The following is a 21,649-nucleotide window of genomic DNA, read 5'->3' as shown; positions in this document are numbered from 1 at the left end:
CCGATGGAAAGCCACATTCTCATTTAAGAAGAAAACAGTAATTCCCGACCTTTTTATTTTCCTGAGACTCCCTGATTACCTCTAAGGCCTGTTACGTGTCGTTTCAAGTGAAAACACGTCGTTTTTTTGAAAAGATATGCATTTACACAGCAACATCTTAACGGTTAATGTATACATAAACTGCAGAAACATTGAAAACAATGTAGTTAGTATGCCAGGCCACCAGCTGGCGCTGTTGGTTGGTTTTGTAATGAAACCACACACACGAGCACAGAGAACAATACGCTTTGAAAATGGAATGATTAGCAGAAGAGCAGTTTTCAAAAATTTGTTTTTTTAGTGGTGTAAATGGACGCTCTCAAAGCACTTGAAAACGTTGCGTAAACAAGGCCTCAAGCTCCTTTCCCAGTGGTATTGTTGCTCTCAGTGTCTGTATGTAAGAAGAGATTATCTTCTTATGCAGATGATGGTGTGGTAAATATTAGTAAATGTACATTTCGTAGAAGGAGCTGTTAAATTCAAAATGATGCAACTGCACAAACAGACTCCTTATCATTATTGTTGACCTTCTGGAAAAAAATCTGGAAAAGGAAAAAGTTTGTTTACGTTTGGAAAACTTTGCTCTCTGGAAACGTTTTTTTTTCCTCAAAAGTCTTTCTTTTTCGTCTCCACGCCGTTGTCGTGTGTACTCGAAAACCACTGCCCAGATCTTCTTCTTCCAGTAGTGAAATCCAGAAAGCATGATGACTTCCCAGCATCCCTCACTTCTCCACATTCGCTCACCGCGTTATTTTGGCGCCGCCCGTGATTTCTAGGGACACGGCTCTTTTCCTTCCCGTGGAGATTTGGCTAAAAAATAATAATAATATTAATACAACATGGCGCGACAAGTCTTGTTTGCTCGTGCTCACTTCATTTGTAAGTGATGGGGGGTTAAAAAAAAAACTGGTGGGGGGGGGGGGGGGGGGTTTGAATTATTGATAAAGTGTCATAAGTGACCACATTGCATTAAAAATGAATCGCCTCTCCTGAAATAAGTAAATTGTGCGTGAATAATTTAGGTGACTCACAGCCTGGGTTGGAGATGTTTATGCTAATGTTAACATTTCAAGCAACTGTCTGGTACATACGTCCCTGCAGAAATAAAACAAAGTTGACAGCTTGTGTGTGAACGTGCGCCTGTTTTTTTTTTTTTTTTCTCTCCTCCTTATAAATGAGGAACATCTGTAAATGAGCCGAGTGATACTCTCGTGTCAGACTTGTTCCCTCTTTAGCTCTTTCACTGTTTACCCGCCTTAGCACAAAAAAAAAATAAAAGACGAGCTCAAAGACTGTTGTCACTCTTTTTGTTTCGACTTTTGTTTTTTATTTCAGCAGGCACAGATCTGGGTGTCTGAAGACGAGCGTGGGGAGTTTTGGGGAGGCTTTAAAACTTGTTTATAAGTCCCTCAGATAGCTTCTGCACACTCTCAAAGCACCGCCAGTGAATCAAAGCTCCCGTTCCTCCTCTCCTCAACCCCTTCTCTCAAGATGAATTATGTTTTGGGTTTTTTTCTCTACCCCCAATTGAAAGCTTGTTTGTTTTTTTAACCTCCTTTTTTTTTCCATTCTTCTGAGGGACAACGTCCCTCGGCGTCCTTGCTGCTTTTCTCTCGGTGATATGATTATTTCTCAACTCTCTCCCCTCTTCCTCTTCTTGAATCCGCAGGACCCTGCAGACAGTCGGGCCCTCGCACGCCCGCACCTACACCGTGGCGGTGTATTTCAAAGGGGAGCGAATCGGCTGTGGCAAAGGCCCAAGGTGAGTAAGACAAGCGCAATATAACAAGACACAACAAGACAAGGCGCTCTCCTTCTCAGTGCGCCGCTAATGGGCTCGAGAATAATGGCTGCGCTTTATTGATGGTGTTTATTATAGCAATTAAGCTCTTGTTGGCCTATTCTATCGGGAGAGACATTATGCAGAATGAAAATGAATCGATTCATTATTGATTTGACGTAAATTGCGTTATGGAAATATCATGTTGGAAGGAGAGGGAGCGACGAGGCGACGCGGCAATCTGTGACCGGCTGTGTTCAAACCTGACTGGGAGGCTTCAATCAGAGCTGGATGGGAAGAATTAAATCCTCACCTCCATAGTGAACCTCAATGTCTAAAACAAGGGGGTTTTGTATTTTTTATTATTAAGCTGGGGGAGGGGGATTCAAGAGAGGTGCAGCAGCAGGTCAAATCTGAGGGGTCTTGGGGATCCGTTGCTGCACAATATATATTGCAATATATACAATATTAACATTCTCACATTGACTGAACTGTGTTAAAGGATGTTTCATGCACTGCAAATTCAAAATGACACAATCGCAAAACCACGACACAAACTGAACAAACAGCCGGAGTCAAAAGCACAAAGTAAAAACAACTAAGTCATCCTGTAAGTCCCCGTTTTACACATCAGCCATCGACTGAAAATGAAGTTTTTGAGTTTTTCATCTTAGTCGGCCAGTTTTTTGATAAAGATCGCCGTCTTCTCTGACAACAGTAACATTTACCACACGTTACTGTTGTAAGATGATAAGCTGTTCTTTCTATGTCCTGCTCACTAACTAGTAACTAGGCAGCATTATTTTTCCACTTCATGATGCTTTTTTTGCGATTTCTAGTCTGGAAGATACGGTAGTCAGTGAGAACACATCAAAAATAATGTTTATTAACATGAAAAAGGAACCTTTCATTTAAGCCCTTTTTTTGTGAAAGCAGTCGAGAAACTTATTTTCTTCATCTTTTGGCATTCCCCCCCCACCCAAACAGATCATCGGCCTCCATCTCATCAACCGTCTCCATGCACTCATTTAGTGCGTCCATTAACCGTCTCTAAAGGTTAAATGTGGATAAAAGAAAAAACAAAAAGGCTAAAATTGTAATATTTTGTTATTTTTCGCTTAAATTCCATTGGTACATTTCTTTAAAAAAGAATGGAAAACTAACACGATTGACTGAGTAAAAGAGAATCTCTGTAAAAAAAATTTTTTAAATTAAACACGAGAGTGAAGCATGACTACAAGATTATGCTGTCAAATAGAAAAAATGTCGGAACAATCTTGCAGATCTTGAGAATAATGGGTGAAAAGAACTTTTGAGATTCCGGACTAAAGAGACATAAAAAGATGTAATGTTCCTAAACGTCCGAAATAATGTAGAGTAAATGTGTTATTAAATGTCTGAGAATCGTCTATTTGAGCTTTTTTGAAAAGCTTCTGCTGGTTTTTGCTCTTTTAAGGCGGAACTTCACGGAGCAGTCTGAACTAAATCTGAGTACTGAGAACTTACTAATGCAACAACTCATCACCAGTAGGGTGAAGCTAACCTCTCACGACGGTCTAACATCAGAAGAAGACGCGGGAAGAAACTTTACTGTTCAGGGTTATGTGCTCACATTAAGCAAAATGACTAAATATGATGTTCCCCAGCATGAAAGTGCAAAGAAATCAAGAGATTTGCTCTCATTGAATATGTCAAGTGCTCGGACGTAATAATTGTGAAACATGGAATTAATGAGTGAGTGTCGTCTCAGATTTCTGACTCGCGTCACCGTGTCCACACCTACACCTTGTGTTTGTGTGGTTTCCAGAGGCAAACGTTCCAGGAAAGTTCTTACTGTGCAAGATTATATGACCAACTGGAGCATCACGTTAAACGAAATCCTTCTTCGCTTGAAGATGGAAGGAAATCTGGACATTTGTTCACATGTCCGTCATGAAAGTGATGGCGTCCCAGCTATTTTGGGGGGGGAATTTTTATTATTCACGCTCACTTCATACGTGAGCTCATAATACAGGCAAGCGTCTGAAAAAACAGCGAGAGGCGTGTGTGCGTAAGTAAAAATAGTGATTCGGAGGCCTGTTCAGGGTTGGAGGGGTTGGTGATAAAGCCCCAGCTGAGCCCGCTAGGAATGAAACCTAAATCCATCAAACATCTCCCACCATCTTACCCCCCCCCCCCACCCCCACCCCCCATGTGAGGGGGAACCTCCCCCCACTTGAAAGCGTCTCTCGTGCGCTAAGCTGGCGATAAGTTTGTCCCCTCCATGAGATCTTTGACAGCTTACTGTTTTTTGTATTTACATGACTTAAGCTTCCAGCCACCTCCACCATTACACACACACACACACACACACACACACACACACACACACACACACACACACACACACACACACACACACACACACACACACACACACACACACACACACACACACAAATCGCAGTCGTAAACATTGCCCAGCGCCCAGCCGCCAATGGGCTTACCTTTCGGAAATGCACTGCATCACCTGCGATTGTTCTGTGAGAGAGAGCCTCTTTCAAAAAACAAATATAAAGCACTTTTCATAATCCTCTCGATAGTCGCGTCTTTTTTTTTCCTTCTTTTTTTTTGACAGAATCACAAAAAGCGACATTCTGAATATGCTAAAGACCTTTTCTCGGTCTTTCTCTTGTCGTCTCTCTCTCTTTCTCTAATCTAGCATCCAACAGGCGGAAATGGGAGCTGCGATGGATGCGTTGGAAAAATGTAAGTTTTATTTATTTTATTTTGATACATATTTCTTAATCTACAAATTCTCCACACGTTTAAGCTCCTCGCGCGCTTCGCCTCGCTGCTGAACATTAGCTCTGGACGTCCAGTAGGCGGTAGGGCGGCTGGCGGGGAGCCGTGGCCCGAGCAGCCGGTCTGGCTGCGTTTCAAGTGCGAGTCCAGAGAGGGAGACGGGGGGTGGGGGGTGGTGTGGGGGGAGGGAGACGGCGAAAACCAACCGGGAACCTGGAAGTTTTTTCCGTCTTCCCTCTTCACATCCGAAGAGAGGGAGCGCCGCCTCACTCGTCCCCGACAAGCAGTTTTTCATCTTGTCATTGTCTTTTCATCAGCCGCCACTTAAGGAAAATAAATGGCGGTGGGTTTTTTTGTTTTGTCTTCTTCAACCATTTAGGTTGTCTAATTCCCCGCCAAGTAAAAAAATACAATTACAGGGCTCTCTGAAACGCATCCACAAGCCATTTCCATCATCTCCCGTTCGCCTCATGCTCCATGCATATGTATGTGGCAGCATAATAACCAGCCATTACTTTGAGAGTGCAAAGGAGGGTTTTTGTTGTTGGGTTGTTTTTTTTTACAATAATTTTTTTTTAAATCGGGTTCTCGTGCTATCCGTGCGCCCGCCACATTAACCAAACGCACAATTTGTTTTTCACTGGGCTAATTAGCTGGAGGTCAACACAAATGGTTTTGTTGGACCAGGATTGTAGAACTTGCGAAGGGCAGGAAGGTCAAACTTTGATTTCATTTTGGCTCATAAATGAGGCCTCCAGCCACTTGTGATTGATACTGTTTGTGCGCTCGGCCACTTTTCCGCTCGCTTTTAGAAACATCCGAGTCGGGCTGCCATTATTTAAAGCCGCTCTTCACTCCCGTCCCCTTCGCTCCTCCTCCTCCTCCTCCTCCTCCTCTTATCGAGGGCCTAGTTCAGTGCACACACTCTCTCTCCCGTGTCTTCCTCCCTCCCTTAATTCCTCCCGTTTCCTCTCCCCAGTGTACACCTCTGTCACAGTGATTGATAGATGCTCATTGCTGGTAAATGAACATTTCCCCTCCTCATAAATTGCTGTTTCATGTGACTAGATTAGCAATGCCTTTTAAAAAGGTCAGTTAATTTAAAACCGTCCCTTCAAGTCTCCCGTCCTCCGGAGCGAAACGCTTCCAGTTCCAGGGCTTTGTTTGACTTTGTGTTGCCACTTCATTTAAACCCGCCAATTTACAAGTCGCCCGTCAGCTTGATGTACTCTTTAGCCTCACCCGGCGCTCCCAAACGCCTGTCTCGCTGCGAGGAGCCGGCTCGGCTTTAAAGAAAAAGGCCTGTTTTTGTCTGATGGATACGAGCAGCAGTTTAAAGACGTCAAGCCCGGATTAACGCGAGTCGGGGAGCATGGGAAGTTCAGACGGTGCGTTCAGGGGTGACTTCGTAAATCGTAACGCTGTTGAAATGGGAACTTCCGCATGGAAAAGTGGGAAATTCCAAAGGTCTTCAAGAAAGTAATGTAGCGTCACTCGACACACATTCACCGTATCGTATTTCTTAATGAGCCGTATCGCAGTTAAACGACTTCATTAGCATCGCAGACACACTTTTCTAATTTCTAAAAACAGCAATATTCCCATACGTGCGAAAATGACATTTATAAATGATTAGAGTGTTGTTTGGCATTTCCTTGTGGATTTTTGTAGGCTACACTTGTAAAATCAGGCTTTGCCATTAAGATTTCCAAGTTCCATGAACTTACATCGTTAATTTACTTTGAACATTTATCGTTGTTTTGATTTTATTTTTTTTTATCAGGCCGCAATATTGTTAAGCACACGGGAATTTTAACGAGACTTCAAGATGCATTCGGGAGTAACCGTGAAGTGGGAAATGTCCAACCTCTGATTGGGGAAAACTATACATCTTGAAATTATCAAACTGGGAACTTCCTCGTGGCATAGTGGGAAATTTCAAAGAGCCTCAAGAAACTAATGTGGCGTCACTCAAACAATGACCTTTGTGTACGTGCATGTGAAGCCGTAGTTCCTAATCAGCCTTATCACGGTTAAATGACTTCATTAGCATGACATTGTTTGCTTGTTTCTAAAAATAGCAATAAATCCATAAGCGTGGAAGCACGTCTATAGATAGGATTTTTTTAAAGGCCGACTTGTTGGGAAATCGGACTTTCTGCAACTTCCATTTGTGAACTATACATTTAAAAACTTTTAAAAACCACGATAATTTTTATTATTTTTTTTTTTTACAGTGGTGCATTAAAGGGAACATTCCCAAAGCAAGGAAACTGACTTTCCCCACTTTGTCTTTCCATCTATTTGCGTTCACCACTATTATATGTTTGTAATTTAAAAAGAAAACTTGCAAAATCATGCAGCCGTACTGTTACACACATGGAGCTTAATGTGCATAAGGGAATTATAAAAAGAGGGAATGCTCCAACCTCTGTATGTGGGAAGTACTATACCATAACTGAGAGTGTCACAAAGAAAGAGTAGAGTTTTAGAAAGCTTGTCAATCGCAGTGTTGACAACAATGTTGTTTATTTGTCCGCAATATGTTTCCAGGTAGACTTGAGAAAAGAAAAGGACGGGGGGGACACTCCCACATTTTATCTTTCCAAACTGGTAACCGATTTCTCAGTTCTATAAATGCGCTAGTATATATAGTATATGGTCATCTAAATTAGAAGTATTATAATACAGCAGTTCTGAATCACACAAAACTGCTTCAACGAGTAGCTTGGACTTGGAAATGTTCAAACTTTTTACGACTATACACACTGCCATATTGAATAAAAGTGAAAACGATGCTCAAGGCGATATACACATCACATCCAAATGCGTCACATTAAACTATAAAAGCATTCAAATCAATGGTGCAAATACACGAGTGTATCTATTGAGATTAATCTCTCAGTGAATCTGCTTGAAGATGTCAAACTGTCTGCAAAAGTGGACAAGAGCTGCCGATAATGAGCAGGTCTGGTTGGAAAGAACAAAAACAAAGCCCTCATTGAAGCAGCAATTGTATGTTCCATAATCGCAACCAAACCTTTAATAATTTGATCAAAAAGACTAATTAATAATTGAAATCCTTCTTCATTTGCATCCCTAATGTGGCTGCACACGTCTGAACAACCTCCACCGGCGCTTTGTGGGTTGACCTGACCCGTTCCGCCGTTTACAGATGGGGCTCATTATTTAGAGGTCATGTTTCTAATGAAACACTGTTGGCTGATCATTTTTTATTATTCATAAATCACCGTTGCAGCTTTAAACTAAATGCTTTGGTTGGAAAAAAAAAACAACAAAAGTTCATGTTCTCTTTGTTCGTCGAAGGCTCCTCTAGTGGAGATAAATATGCAAGGTCAGTCAGCGGGGTTTGAACGCGTCTTTGATGAACGCGTGCCTCTCCTGACCATGAGCTTCATATAATGAGAGTTTGCAGGAGCGCCTGGCGCATTAACTCCTATCGGAGCCGCATTGTCTCGTGTGTGATTGTCAAGGGCCTCGCTTCATTTGTTCGCATAGCAAGACTAATCAAGGACATTAGCCCCGGTGTCATGTAATTCCTCATTGATTGTCTTATTGGCCCTCTGTGCAGCTCCAGCTACACCGTCTCTCCACTCGGTACAACAGCCCTACCTTGTTTCGCTGGCGGATCGAAAACATCTCGGCTGCAACGTGTCGGGATTCATTTCCATGTTTTATTTAAAGCCTCCTCGAGTATCAGCAGCACTTTGAGCCGGATTGAACTTTTTGTTTCTGCGGCAGAGCTTTTCCTGGCTGACACAATCGGCGGCTCCAGCGGTGTCGGAGAGGTGAGAGACACGGCTGTGTTCAGTCAGACAGCTCAGAGCTCATTAAAGCCACCATCTCCCCTCCACCACCACCAACCCTCCCAATATTTGGCGTGCGTGTCTGAAGCCGATCCGCTGGTGGCTCGGCTGATTCACATTTCATTATTTGATGGCCCACGTTTTGACAGTCTCCTGCCTGTATCCGTCAAGGCAGTATTAAATGTTAAACAAGGCCCCGGCCGGGAGAAACATGAGTGCAAACAAATCGAGCTGAGAGCAGCCAGGTAGGCCGGCCTGGAAGAAGTCGGCAGCGGCAGTGGCGGCGGCGGCAGCGGCATGCGCTTTCAGGGGCCCCAGGGCTCGGTGCACTCCAAGGCAACATCAAATATACATGGAAACGGCTTAACCATTTATTATTCATCCTTACAGATATGGTGCTGTCTGTTTAAAATCTCCAATCTCTCTCTAAGACGACCCCCCCCTCCCTTCCTTCGCCATTTCCAGCCTCCTCACAGTGTTTCTCAAACAATGCAATATCTATTGAATGAGGGAAGGATCTGGCTAGTCGCTGGAAGGGACCTACAGTCTTTCTGTAGTCCCCCGCCCCCCTTAATCTCTGGATAAAAGCATTGGATGGATAGAGGCAAAGCAAAGTACAGTATGCAGGATCTTCATTCACTGGCTGAAGTCTTTTGTTTGCCCTTTAGCGTGGTAGGGAAATCCCCTCATCAGTAGCGCTGTACCGTCACACTATTGGCTTGTTGACGGATGTGGCGATCCTGAGCTGGAGGTGATGGACTCATCCGGAGCGGCCCACTCTGAAGTCCTCTCACAGCTCGGTGGACATTTGCCGCGAATAAGTAATCAAGTCAAGGAGCTTTGCAACCTAAAAATTTCTGTGTTTTACAACTACTGACTGAAGAATACAGGTACGGCACTTAATTTACCGTATTTTCTCGACGACAGGTCCTTTTTTTTTTTTTTTTGTTATACAAGTTAAATATCAAGATATACCAGTGCAGTTTTGTCTGAAGATGAAAATGAATGTGTATTTTTTGACACCAGTGCAACTTTTAGAAAGAAACACTCTTTGACAGATGCGTCTTCTACTACAGAAAATGCGGTACTTCGATGACGAGCAGTTGCAGGGCTGCTGTCATTCCATCCCGCTCATTAAAATGATTAGTCGCGAGCTGGTTAGCATTCTTTTGGCGTAACGGTTACTATTTCAGGAAACTTTAATTTTCCAACCCTAACACCCAACCACATTTCACAAGAATAAAAGAAAGAGAAGAGCATATTTGGTGGCGCACCCAACACAGGTTTCCAAAACTCAAGGGAACAAATACTCACACAACTGATAATTCTGTCTCTGATCACTTATCCCAACCACATTTGATTGGTAAATGACATAAAAGTACATGAAATTAAACATCACACTTGTTCTTTCGCCATGAGAAGATGGGTTCTGGTACCAAATGTTGTGGTGCAGTATTTGAATGGAAATAACCACCACAATCTGTACTTTGAAGTGCGAAAATAATCCTTTTTACAGCCTGTGTAATCATGTCAGAACCTCCTATTGACTTAACAGTTACTGTTCCGCTAAACCTGTTTACTGATGAGCAGCACCTTGTTATTGCTGACGAGAGGCCACAACCACGACTTTCAGAAAAGCAAATATGAAAAACAAAAATGGCCGGAATAAACAGAAAATATAAATTAAGACTGAGTAATTGAATACGTAAAGTTGGGTTGACTTACCAGGTGAAGGAAAAGTGTTCTTCCTCTAACAACCGATGCAACTTCAGCTAACATCCGGATTATGGCGATAGCTAGTCAGTCATTGAGCATCAGGCGCCTCAGGACCGCCGCCGTTGTCCTTGAGAAGAAATCACAGCGCTGTTGACATACAGAAGAAACCCGTCTAACGTCAACGTCTCGGCCAACGCTCATCAGCATGCGAAGGGCGCCGCCTCAAGAGGTGCTTTTCAGCCGAGCACCTGACGGCTGAGAATTCTCACCGCACCTTTGTGAGGGGCCGAAAATGAAAAGCCTTGTGTATTCTTCAGCAGCAGCATTCTCCCACGATTGCTCTTGTGCTGCATGTTAAACAATGTAAATGGCCAATGTTTTTTTTTTTCTTCTTCTTTTTTTTTCTTTTTTTTTTGTCTACCTCCCTCCCTCCTCTCAAGTGGGTTATTCTCACGTCATCTCAGAGGGGGAAAATGCCGGTGATTTCCATATTTTAACTGCAATATGTAGTTTTCTCTCCGAGGCCCTCCAAGTGTTGCTTACTCACCGAAAGAATATTGAAACAGACTGCTTGTTTTCCGTGTGCGTGCGTGCGTGCGCGCGCATGCATGCATGTGTGTGTGCGCGCGCGCATGCATGCATGTGTGTGTGCGCGTGTGCGTGTCTCCTTTTTTTTCCTCCCTCATTTGATTCTTCTCTTTTTTTAATGGGATATTGCCGTTATCATGCACTTTCCCTCTCTGTTGCCATAATGACAAATTAGAGTGTCGCAGGAGGAAGAATACATTATCCTTTATCCTTTATCCAGTCACACACATACGATATGTTAATGGGAGGTTTTTTTTTTTTTTTTTTTTTTTTTTTTTCTTTCAGTGTTTCATTTAACATAGGAGATCCTTGAATTTTATTATCAGAACTGAAGGGTTACGTGGCCTTTTCGCCTCTCGTGGCCTATTTTTCCTGACAATCAGAAGGAGAAATGGGTTGTCCTTCGAATCAGGCTGGGTCTACTTTATACACAGCGGGGAAAAAAAAAAAAAAAAAACCTTTCCGCAGTCACATTGAATTGTTTATATTTGACCTGCAAGCGAGCATCAAAACCAAAAGATTTGTTTGAGAAGCAAGTTTAGATATTTCAATTAAGTTCATTCTGCCTTTAGTTTGTTCATAAATATTATTGCTCTCATCTTTTGAGGCAAAGAGCACAGTCGAAACATGTCAAAGGTACCTTGTAAAAACCTTGTACTTGAAGTATTTTTGATTTCTTCTATTCAGGCAAGTAGGTTTGTTTTCAAGATCCCTTCGACGTGTTTTGACAAAACAGGTCAAAGGTACCTTGTCTGTCTTCCTGTCTCAAGGTCTGTTTTCACGTGAAAATCCAAAACTTTTTTTGCGTCTGTTTACGCGACAACGGTGCTCGGAGCCATTGGGAATGCAACTTTTTGAAAACGACACTCTGACTCCGTGACTGTGGAAAATGGCCAAAGCGCAACTTTTTGAAAAACTGTCTTAAAGGGGAAGACGCAACCTTTTGAAAACTCCCGTCTTCATGGTAATGGGGAAAATGCAGCTTTTTGAAAATCCTCAGGCTCCGTTTTCATGTAGACAGTGGATATGTGAGTTGGGAGGCACCAGTAATAGCAAACAAACGACAGCACCCACTAGTGGCCCCACAGGACATCAATTTCAAAAAGTTGCTGTGTAAACACAAAACGTTTCTCTTACAAAAACCCCAAATCAATGTATTTTTACTTGCGATGCAAAACGGAGCCAAAATCTAGTTTGAACATGTAAAAATGCCGCCGATTAAACTTTTGTCTGAAAGCTTTCCCTAAAAGAAACAATTGCACTGATGTGTTTTCAAGTGATTTGCTAAGTAACTTCTTCTCAGCACCACGGAGGAGGTCGAACACAATCCGAGCAGATAATGTGTCGGTCCAACATGCGAGCAGCGTCTTTTCCCGCCTCCGCTCCCGCGGCGTGCATTTCTAACACGGTACAAACAAAACCTCCGCAGCGCTGGCTGGAACCCCGAGGCGCATCTTTTTTCAACGGCGGGTCCGCAGCCTGGGCGATAGTTCTAATTAAATTCTCCCACTTATCAGAGGATAATGTCGACTATCTACAGTGTTCAGATCGCCTCACATTTTCTGTTGTTTTGGCCGTGAAGTGAAATCCACGTGAGGTGAGGTGATTTAAGGATGTTAAAAGAGTTTACGACTTATAGAAAATTTTTCATACACAGTCCACTGTAGGATACAAAATACCGTAATTTCTGGGCTACTGAGCGCACCTGAAGATTAGCTGCAACCAACAAAATTTTTTAAGGAAAATAAAGGAAAAAAGGTCGGAGTTACGTGATGCACCTGAACGCATCACCCATGTATCTATGGCATGAAGCTTGTAATCTATAAATCAGCTGCGTCATCGTTTAAGCATATGAAAAAAGTAGTGGCTTATAGTCCAGAAATTACGGTATTACTCAGTGAGGAAGTAAAGGTAGTAGATGGTGCTCATTTAAGATGCTAATGTACCTTTACAAAAAAGAAAAAACAAGACTCCATGTGACAATGTAGTGAGATTGTAAATAAATCATTTGGCACCTAACCTAAATTTGAATCCCTTTTTTAGTTTAATGAATCTGTTTATCCTTTTTAAATCGGAGCGGAATCATTAAAAGTTTTCAATAGAATAGATTTTAAGAATTAAGACATTTTTGAATCAATACAGGTCACAGCTGAGTTTATACCGCATGTCTTTTTCCTATCAGCATGACGTATTTATTCTTACTTTGAACCCAACATGTAAAGAAAACATACAAAAACAGATTCATGGACTAAGTTTGCACATTCTTAAATAAGTTATAGAAAACTATTCCTAGATCAGTTAGTGTGGGTCGTGTCCCTATAAAGGTTGTGTGAGTGTAGGAAGGGTATAAAAAAAAAAAGTATTGAAAGTCTAATTTGTCTGAGTTTGCATGGTCACGGTCAGCGAGTGGAAAAACTGCACAGTCAAATGTGCGTCTCAGCAAGGAGACACAAGCCACTGGGCAGCTGTCATGCATGCTGTTTTAAATTGAAGCGAGCTCCGGGCAGACACAGTCATGTAAACACTTAATGGAAAATTACCTGAGCTTATAAATATCACCATTACCAGCAGAGCCTCTGCTGCCAGAAATACAGCAAGTATCTATACAGCAAGTAAGTATTCCAGTAAAATAAAATTAAAAAAAGTAAAAAACTTACACCAAACGTAGGATGATTTTAAATGTTCCTTCTGGCCGGATTTAATTTATTCAGACGAAACATGTTTTTTAGGGAATTAATAGATGAAAAAAGATTTGGCCTCATAAGTTTAATGAAAGGACGTTGATGTGTCCTTGGACTTGATTGCATTTGGCATTCTTCCACATTGTTGTTTTGATTCCACACAGAATAAATGATTAACATCTAAAATGGAATTTAAGAAAGAGGGAAAAAAAAATAAAAATCTTAAAATTGAAAGTAATTGTTGGTAGCGGCCCACGTTGAAATTTAATCAACTGATTAACACGATTTAATCAGCAACAATTTGGATTAATGAAGGTTTTTTTTTTTTTTTTTTTTTTTTTTTTTTCACCGTCTCTCTTCAGTCATGTTCTTTAACAAAAAAAAAAGCTAATTTCCAAATGTCCTTTTCTTGGATAAATATTTCCATTTCGGATCTTCCATTTACTTGAGTTGTATTTGTGTTTCAACAAGTCACATCGTGGCACTTCATGCTGGAGTGTGATCAATAACGTGTGATTGTTTTCAATCTGTCTGGGTAGAAGTGGAGGAGCGGAAGGACGTTTTTTTTTTAACATTTAGAAATCTGATTCACACTTAGAGGTGAAGAACGAGTCATTCGACCTGCAAAGAGACAAAAGAAGGACGGAAAACGGCAAAATAATCCAAACACCTCGGGTTGATGGAAGCAGAAACTGCAAGATGAGGAAGTTTTAGAAGAACAGCACCAAAAAATTTCCCTTTTTTATGGCAAGTAATTTTTAACTTGTAGAAAATAAAATTAAAAACGATTCAGGTTACATATAACCGTTTGAGATTCTACGAATGACATAATCAGTTTGCTCGCTGATGATTACACATATTCAAGCGTCGGTGTGTAAACAGTTGAGTCGATGAGATGAAGCTCAGAGGTTGAGTTTGGTTGGACGTCCGCTGGATAGTTTTTATGTTCGTGTTTTTTTTTTTTAAATGTGTCATTGTGATTCTAACAACCTTGAAACAAGCAAAATTTGTAATTCTATTTCTTTATTTTCCCGTCAACTCATTAGAGATTCTGCTGAGTTGTTCAATACAAACTTTATTGAGATTAAGAGTTACACAGACCGCTCGGTTTATTTGGACACAGCGGGTCTTTAGATGATCGACACAGGGAGAACATGAGGTCTCCACCCGGACAATCTCTCGTCAGCCCCACCCCCACCCCCGCCCGCCTCCTCTAACTCCTTAAATCTTTTTTTTTTAATTTTTTTTTTCTGGGAGAAGTTTTCTGGACTGAAGGTACTTTTCCGGCTGCGTTTCCCTGATGGACACGAGTCCTAACAGGTTCTCTCCCACTTCTCTCGGGCCTCGCAGCACTTTGTACCCAGACTCCCCACCAGCTCCCGCATCAGATTTGGAATTGGCCGCAGCCAAGTTGGCAGCGAGCAGCAAAACTCAAACGGAGGCTGCTTCAGAACTTCTCTTTGGAAACTAATGGCTGCCGGAGCCAAAGCTGCATTCAAGTTAGAGGGTTGTTTTTTTTTTTTGGTTTTTTTTGCTGGTGGAGTGCCAGGTAGCAGCAATCGAGAAAGGAGCAGTCTCATCCGAGAGGGTTTTTAAATCTACAGAAAATCCTCAAAAAGTCTCGTTTGTTTTTGTGTTTTTGTCCCTCCGCCGCCTTTACGTGACGCCGGCGCCGGCGCGCTTGCCTTCCTCCCCGCCGCCACCATCTTATTACAGATCTCATTTAGAAATGTTCACTTGTAATTATGTTATCAGATCTCATCGCCATTGTGCTGAAACCAAACAAGGCCTGTCTAATTTCTTGTTACTTCATCATTATTAATGAAATAACAACACCGGGGCAATTTAGTCGCAATGCCGCCTGCGACATTTTTCGCTCATTTCACCAAAGTGACAGCATGACATTTTGCTCGGGGAAACGGGAGTCGCTGCAATCTGAGCCCTAAATTGCCGTCCTCGCCCAGTTGGAAACTGACCTTGTCTCTTCACACCCCTGCCTCCGTGTCTCTCTCTTTATCTGTTCTCCTTGGTCGACTCCTCTGTCGTCGCCCTCCCTCCCTCCCCTCCCCCGCTCTGCCTCCCCCCCCCCCCCCCTCGTACCAGATAACTTCCCACAGATGGCTCATCAGAAGCGCTTCATCGAGCGGAAATACAGACAGGAGCTGAAGGAGATGAGACGAGAACGAGAGCGGCAGGAGAAGGAGACCGACGAGTCGGACGACTGCAGGAAGTGACAGCGCCCTCCTTTTTTTTTTTTTTTTTTTTTTTTTTTTTTTTCTTCTTCTTCTTCTCTTTCCTCGTCGGTCGACGGCAGGGGGGCTCAATCAGGGCCGAGGGGTCGTCGTTCAAGGAGATGATGGCAGCCGTCCAGACAGGAAGTGATCACTGAGGTGTCTGCATGGACTTGTCAGGAGACTCGAAGCGAGATTTCACTCTTAAAACCCCAATTTGAAGGTGAAATGAGCTTTTCCCTCTAGATTTTTAAAGATGAAGTGAAAATTTAAAACAAACTTAACCCGTTTTCCCAGTTTTAGTCCCTCACATTCGGTCATATCTGAATCTCTGTTGAGTATAGATTCACATTTAAAGGTAAAACCACAATATAACCAACACGGCCGAACTATACTTAGACTACTTTGTTTTCAAACTGTATTTCTGGGGACAGGAAGTGATCAGTGAACCTCACAAGTGATTCGAAGGTAGTTTTGACTGTTAACAAATAATCTTTTTTTAATGTGTTTTTTGATTGAAAATGAAACATTTCACCAACAGACCTGAATTCAGTCACTTTTAATGTTGCTTAATCCGTCTCAGCCAGACTCATTTTGTCAAATGTGTGTTCGTTGGCTAATAAATGAATTTCCACTCACTTGTAAGTGTAAAACCACATCATGAGCTCGAAATAAAGCAGGAAAATTGCAGCCATCCTGGTGAATAACTGCTTAAGTTTGACTATTAACTTTCGATATTCGGGTGAAATTTGGAAGAGAAAGTCAAACTTAAGGTGAAACTGATAGAACTTAAGTCACATTTAAAGCTGTTTGACGTTTATTAAGTCAAACTTAGCTGAACTAGAGTTTGACGTAAAAAGCTAAATCCTAAACAACATCCTGTCCACATACGAAGACGTCACTGAAGTGTCTTGCAATTCACTTTTTCCTTCTCGCCCTTGAATTTAGGGTAAACTTTTCTTTATTTACTCAGATTGAAATGTATGGCCGCATGCTGTCATGTTTTATGCCGTTTGGTCGTTCGGAGTTGCACTCATGTTGTCAAATATTTGTGCTTTGTTGGAAAATAATTCAATACAGACTCACTTTTTAAATGTAAAAACCACAGCAGGAAAGAAAAAAACATGGATTTTTGATTTATTTTTTTTTTGTCCTGCCAGGATGTGATCTGGTCTGACGGATCTTTGCAAAAACGTTTTGATTTGATGATTTCATGCATTAAAATTTGTTTTTTTTTTACCAAGTTTGGAGAGAAAGTGGAACATAAGGAGATAAAACAGATCGTGTCATGATTTGTCTGTCAGAGTTTGAATTATGCTCTTATGTATTTGTGGCCTAATAATAAATGTGGATTCTCTTTTAAGTGTAAAACCACAGCAGGAGCTCACAGTGTGACAAATAAAGCCGAGAAAAGCACTTTTTTGAAGTTTTCTTTCTGCAGATTGTTGAAGTTGTCTGGATGAGATTTTGCTGGTAGATTCAACTAACCTTGACATTTAGGTTAAATTTGTAATATTTCAAGTCTATTTAGTCATATCAAAATATGTGTGTCTCTTTTAAAGATGCACATTGTAATATTTTAGGTCACCAATACTTATAATTATCTTAATTTTTCATAGAAATCGAGTTGGCACTGGCTTGATCGGTCCTGTAACACCACCTTCTACCACTAGAGGGTGCAGTGAGCCAGTTGAAGTGATACATTTACCTGCATTCAGTACAAGAATGGAAGACGCAACGCAACACTCGGGCACAATTAAGAACCTGAAATTTTTTGATGCTCAATTTACTTACAGTAAATAGTCCATGACTCCTTGCTGCCACCTAGTGAACATAAAAGGAATTATTAGAAAAAAAAATGATATACCGAGTTACAACTCTTAAAAAGTTAACAAACATTTTCATGAGTATGAACAGGAAATTATCACAAAGGTGTCTTGTTAGTATTTTAGAAGATTTTTTGGGGTAAATTTACTTAAAAAAAAATTTTTTTTACGATGATGGTCTATATTGATCGTTATTTATGTTGTTTGGTGCGTTTCTGTCGGCCTTATGTTGTTCAATGTTTCCTTGTCCAAACACAGTTTGTCTGAAAAGCTCAAAACAAAGTAAAGAAAATCACATTTTTAATGAAATGTTTATTAAACCGTCAAAGCTTGTAAATAAACTCCCAGATTCTGATCCAGTCACTCAAAAATCTTTTTTTTTTTCTTTTATTTTTTCTATTATTGTAATCCTTCAAAATCCTCTCGATTTCCGCTGAAAGGCCTCAAACACTAATTAAAAAGGTTGAGTTGATTATATTCAGCCACTTTTCGGTGCCACCGTTGGTCTCACGTCTGCCACTCATCCTCTAATAATCAAATTTTTATATATTTTTTTGTCTTCTCTCGCTATAATTTTTTTTCTAACCTCCCAATCCGATTGGCTGTGGAACAGATCTTAATTATAGATTGTCTAATTAACAATTTCCTCAGCTGCGTCGCCTCTGGATTGGAGGTATTAATGACTATGACAGGTGGAGTTATTCAGAGATTTGAGGGAGATCGTACCAACGTACCTGTGAGCCCGAGGAACGAGGCTCAGCTGTTATCTTGAGGGTGCCGTCACATTTTCTGATAAAAGTTTCCGTTTTCCACCATAACTTTGAGGGAAAGAAACAAGGGAGGTGACTTTTCGTCTAAGATATACAACTCCAAAAGGATTTTAAAGCAATGAAAGAGTATGGTGGTGTGTGAGAAAATATATTAAGGGATGAATATAGTCCAGAAATACTATATAACAAAGACTTTTCATCACTACAGATTTTGAAAACTCGCCATTTATGTTATCTTGAATTCAAAATATTTTCAATAATTATTTATACCCACATGAATTGGAATTGATTTAATTCAAAATGTAATCCGGATTTTAAGAATCTTTTTTATATTTCCAATTATTACCGTTATACGCTTGCATTTTATAATATTCATAGTAGTGTTTAAGATTCAAGATATTGTCTGTATGTGCCGTTAAACACACATTTCCACTGTACAAAGAACAATCAAGGTACAATTCAATGTTAATCAGCTGACTGCAGCCTTTTTTGTAAGCATTCTGAGCCAAAACTGCCAAAATTGGCTCTAATTGTAGGAAATTACCTCATGAAGTCGCCACACCCATCTGAAAACCCGGGAACGAAAAGAAATCACCCCCCCAAAGAAAAAAAAAAAGAGTCCGATTTTTAAAGATATTTAATTGTGTCATATAAATATTCAGTACAAAATATTACGGTTTACAAAGCAGATCGATGGACGGCCGGTGATTTCGGGGCCCCTGTAACACTACCACAACCTCTCGGACTGTTTCTACATTGACGAAAACTCAACTGCTCAACCACATTGTCACCAACAGAATATAGCGCAGTGGAGGCCGGGCCGGGCCGGACCCCGGGGCCGGCCGTGTCTACACATCAACAACCACAGATCTATTGTATCGGGAGAAAAAGGTGGGGGGGGGGGGCGTTGGTGTCACACCGTCTAGCCTCAGCTTTAAATAAAAAAAAAACAAAAACCCAACAAGGTGGCGTAGTGGATGAGTAACGTTTCCCGTTATCTTAGTGGAGCGCGGCGCCAATGCTCAGAGGCAATTATACCCTCCAAAGGGAAACACAAGAACGTCTCCGTAATGGCGATACGCTGACACCCAGTATGGAGACTGAAGAGAGAGAAAAGAGGGAGGGGGGGGCTTGGTGAATGCTGCTGTCATGTCGATTTCCATTTGAGACCTCACGTCGTACCTTGAGGCGGAGAAGCAGTTTTCTTAGAGTGAAGGGTTTTTAAACCCATTAAATGCTTATTGTGGCGCCGCCGCCGCCGTCTGGAATGGCCACTTACACAACAGGCGCTCAGGCAACAAGCTAATAAACAAAACAAGACGGGCAAAATAAAAAAAATGAAAAGGAACAACAAATGTATAGTTTCCCAATCTTTGTTTCATTAATTAGATTTAATTTAAAGGCTTGGAGAGAAGAAAAAAAAATGGCTGCTGTTATACGCGATGAATTTCAGCTTCTTTGCATGTTAGCATGTCGCTAACGTAAGGTCAAAGTTCATGTTAGCAAGGATTTTTTTTGTGTTGATGTCCTTCTGACCTCGCCTCATTTCAGAGCTTTAAGAAAGTTTTAAAAGTACCCTCTGGAGTATTTTCAGTCGAAAATATTAAGTGAGCTAGCTAACGTAGCCCCCTCAGTGTGGATGTACCACTTTGTTCCACAAGATGGCGCAGTGAGTCAATACTGTCTGTGTGTTTATGACATCCCCAATTTTGCATGTTTACGAGCTGCTGTGCCTTCTCATTTCCTAGCGTATGACGACCTTAACTATACAGTTTGTTATACTTTTAGTCAAAAACAACTGTAAAAGTAATCTGTGTCAATCAGTTAGCTGTAGCCTTGTGGTTCCAGTTTGCTCCACAAGAGGGTGGATTGAGTCACTTTAACTCTCCCTACATTCAATCTAAGAACAGGTTTATATATATATATATATATATATATATATATATATATATGCATCTCATAACATTACTCAAAAAAATGACGACAAAATTTTGTATTTGTACACAAAACAGTATAACACTTAGGAAAATTATGGCCTCGGATTGGAAAAAAAATAAGTATATATTTTTGGATTATATGCTACAGTGATAATGAATATTTTAAAAATAAACGTTGAATATTTTTGTGTTTATGTGCAATAGATGTGAAATACATGATAATTTAACCATTTGGATTGAATTATGGTAACGTGTAAGAATGACTCACTACTGCCACCCAGTGCACAAAGGTGGCATTACTCAAATCTGACACGCTGCATCTTTAATTTGACCATTTAGAATCATTTTTTGACGTTTTCTGCCTTTTTTTTCCCCTCCTCCCGGCCTTTCTTTTTAAAATTTAAACGCCCTCCTGTTCTCGCCGCAGGATCTGACCTTCTCTCCGAGCCGAGGACACACCTCCGGGTTTAAGAACCTAATTCCACGGCGCTCAAAGGTCAGGCGCCCCCTTGATAAACATCTTTATGGAAAAGGCTGCTCGTCCCACAGGAAATCAGCCGAGCGGAGCCCGAACATTGGCCGCTGTACAGTCTGAGCGCGATAAAAAGGGCAGGCGGGGAGCAGACTGCAGCGTCTTTCAAAGGGAAATAACACTGCTGTTTCTTCGCTTTTTGGCACGTTTCTCTCACTTTACTGCTCCGTTATATTTTTATACATTCGACTGAGCGCTTGTCAGGACACACACAGGAAAACAACTTTGCTTTAGCATCGTTTTTAATGTCACCCGGGTGGTACATCTAGAGAAAAGGCAGGCGACGTGGAAACTGAGAACCTTCGACAGCCGCGTGTTTGGGACACATGAAGGGAGAAAAAAAATCGGAGGAGGATTTTAGAGCTTTTCTTGTAGTTTGAGTAAAGTTTAAAAGTACAAATTCAATTTAAATTGATGAAATTTGAGCGAATGGAGTGAGGACATGATATTGAGCCAGGAAGTCTTGATATTGAGAATTATGTTGAGATATTGAGAATAAAGTCAACAAATAAAGATTAAAAGTCAAAATATTCAGAATGACAAAATATTGAAAATAAACATGATATTGGGAATTACTTCAGAATGTTCACAATAATGTCAATATTTTAGAAATAAGTCTAGGGATTGACAATTAGGTCACAACATTGAGCGCAGAATTAGTTGATAATTGATAATATGAGTACAAATACTGAGAAAATGTTAGCAAAATATGCAAAAATATTTGAAAAGTGTGAATGATTGTTTCTGAGAATAGTGTTAAAATGTAGTGAAATGTTTTTTTTCTCCTCGATTACAACTAAAAACGTCTAAAAATCTTTATTTAAAAACAGTTTTGAGTCACAAATCAAAGCAGTTATAATGCTGTAGTGTTATGAAAGAAGTTTAAATGTTTATATAAAGGTAAAATGTGTATTTAGAAGTCCAAATGTAGAGATTTT

At 40.9% G+C, this 21,649-nt stretch overlaps 1 protein-coding gene across 1 annotated transcript in view; it reads left to right on the top strand.

Moving 5' to 3' along the window:
• Positions 1 to 17,052, top strand: part of drosha (drosha ribonuclease III) — a 130,701-nt gene extending 113,649 nt beyond the window's left edge. The window contains exons 30-32 of the mRNA XM_080489084.1: positions 1,709 to 1,801; positions 4,521 to 4,567; positions 15,519 to 17,052. Of these exons, the coding sequence (XP_080345210.1) occupies positions 1,709 to 1,801; positions 4,521 to 4,567; positions 15,519 to 15,649 (271 nt within the window). The 3' untranslated portion in view covers positions 15,650 to 17,052. The remainder of the gene's footprint in view (positions 1 to 1,708; positions 1,802 to 4,520; positions 4,568 to 15,518) is intronic.
• The last annotated feature ends 4,597 nt before the right edge of the window (positions 17,053 to 21,649 follow it).

This window comes from Lipophrys pholis (genome assembly GCF_963383615.2).
Source record: "Lipophrys pholis genome assembly, chromosome: 20".
In the NCBI taxonomy this organism is placed as follows: Eukaryota; Metazoa; Chordata; class Actinopteri; order Blenniiformes; family Blenniidae; genus Lipophrys; species Lipophrys pholis.
This window is presented reverse-complemented; position numbering and strand designations above follow the sequence as displayed.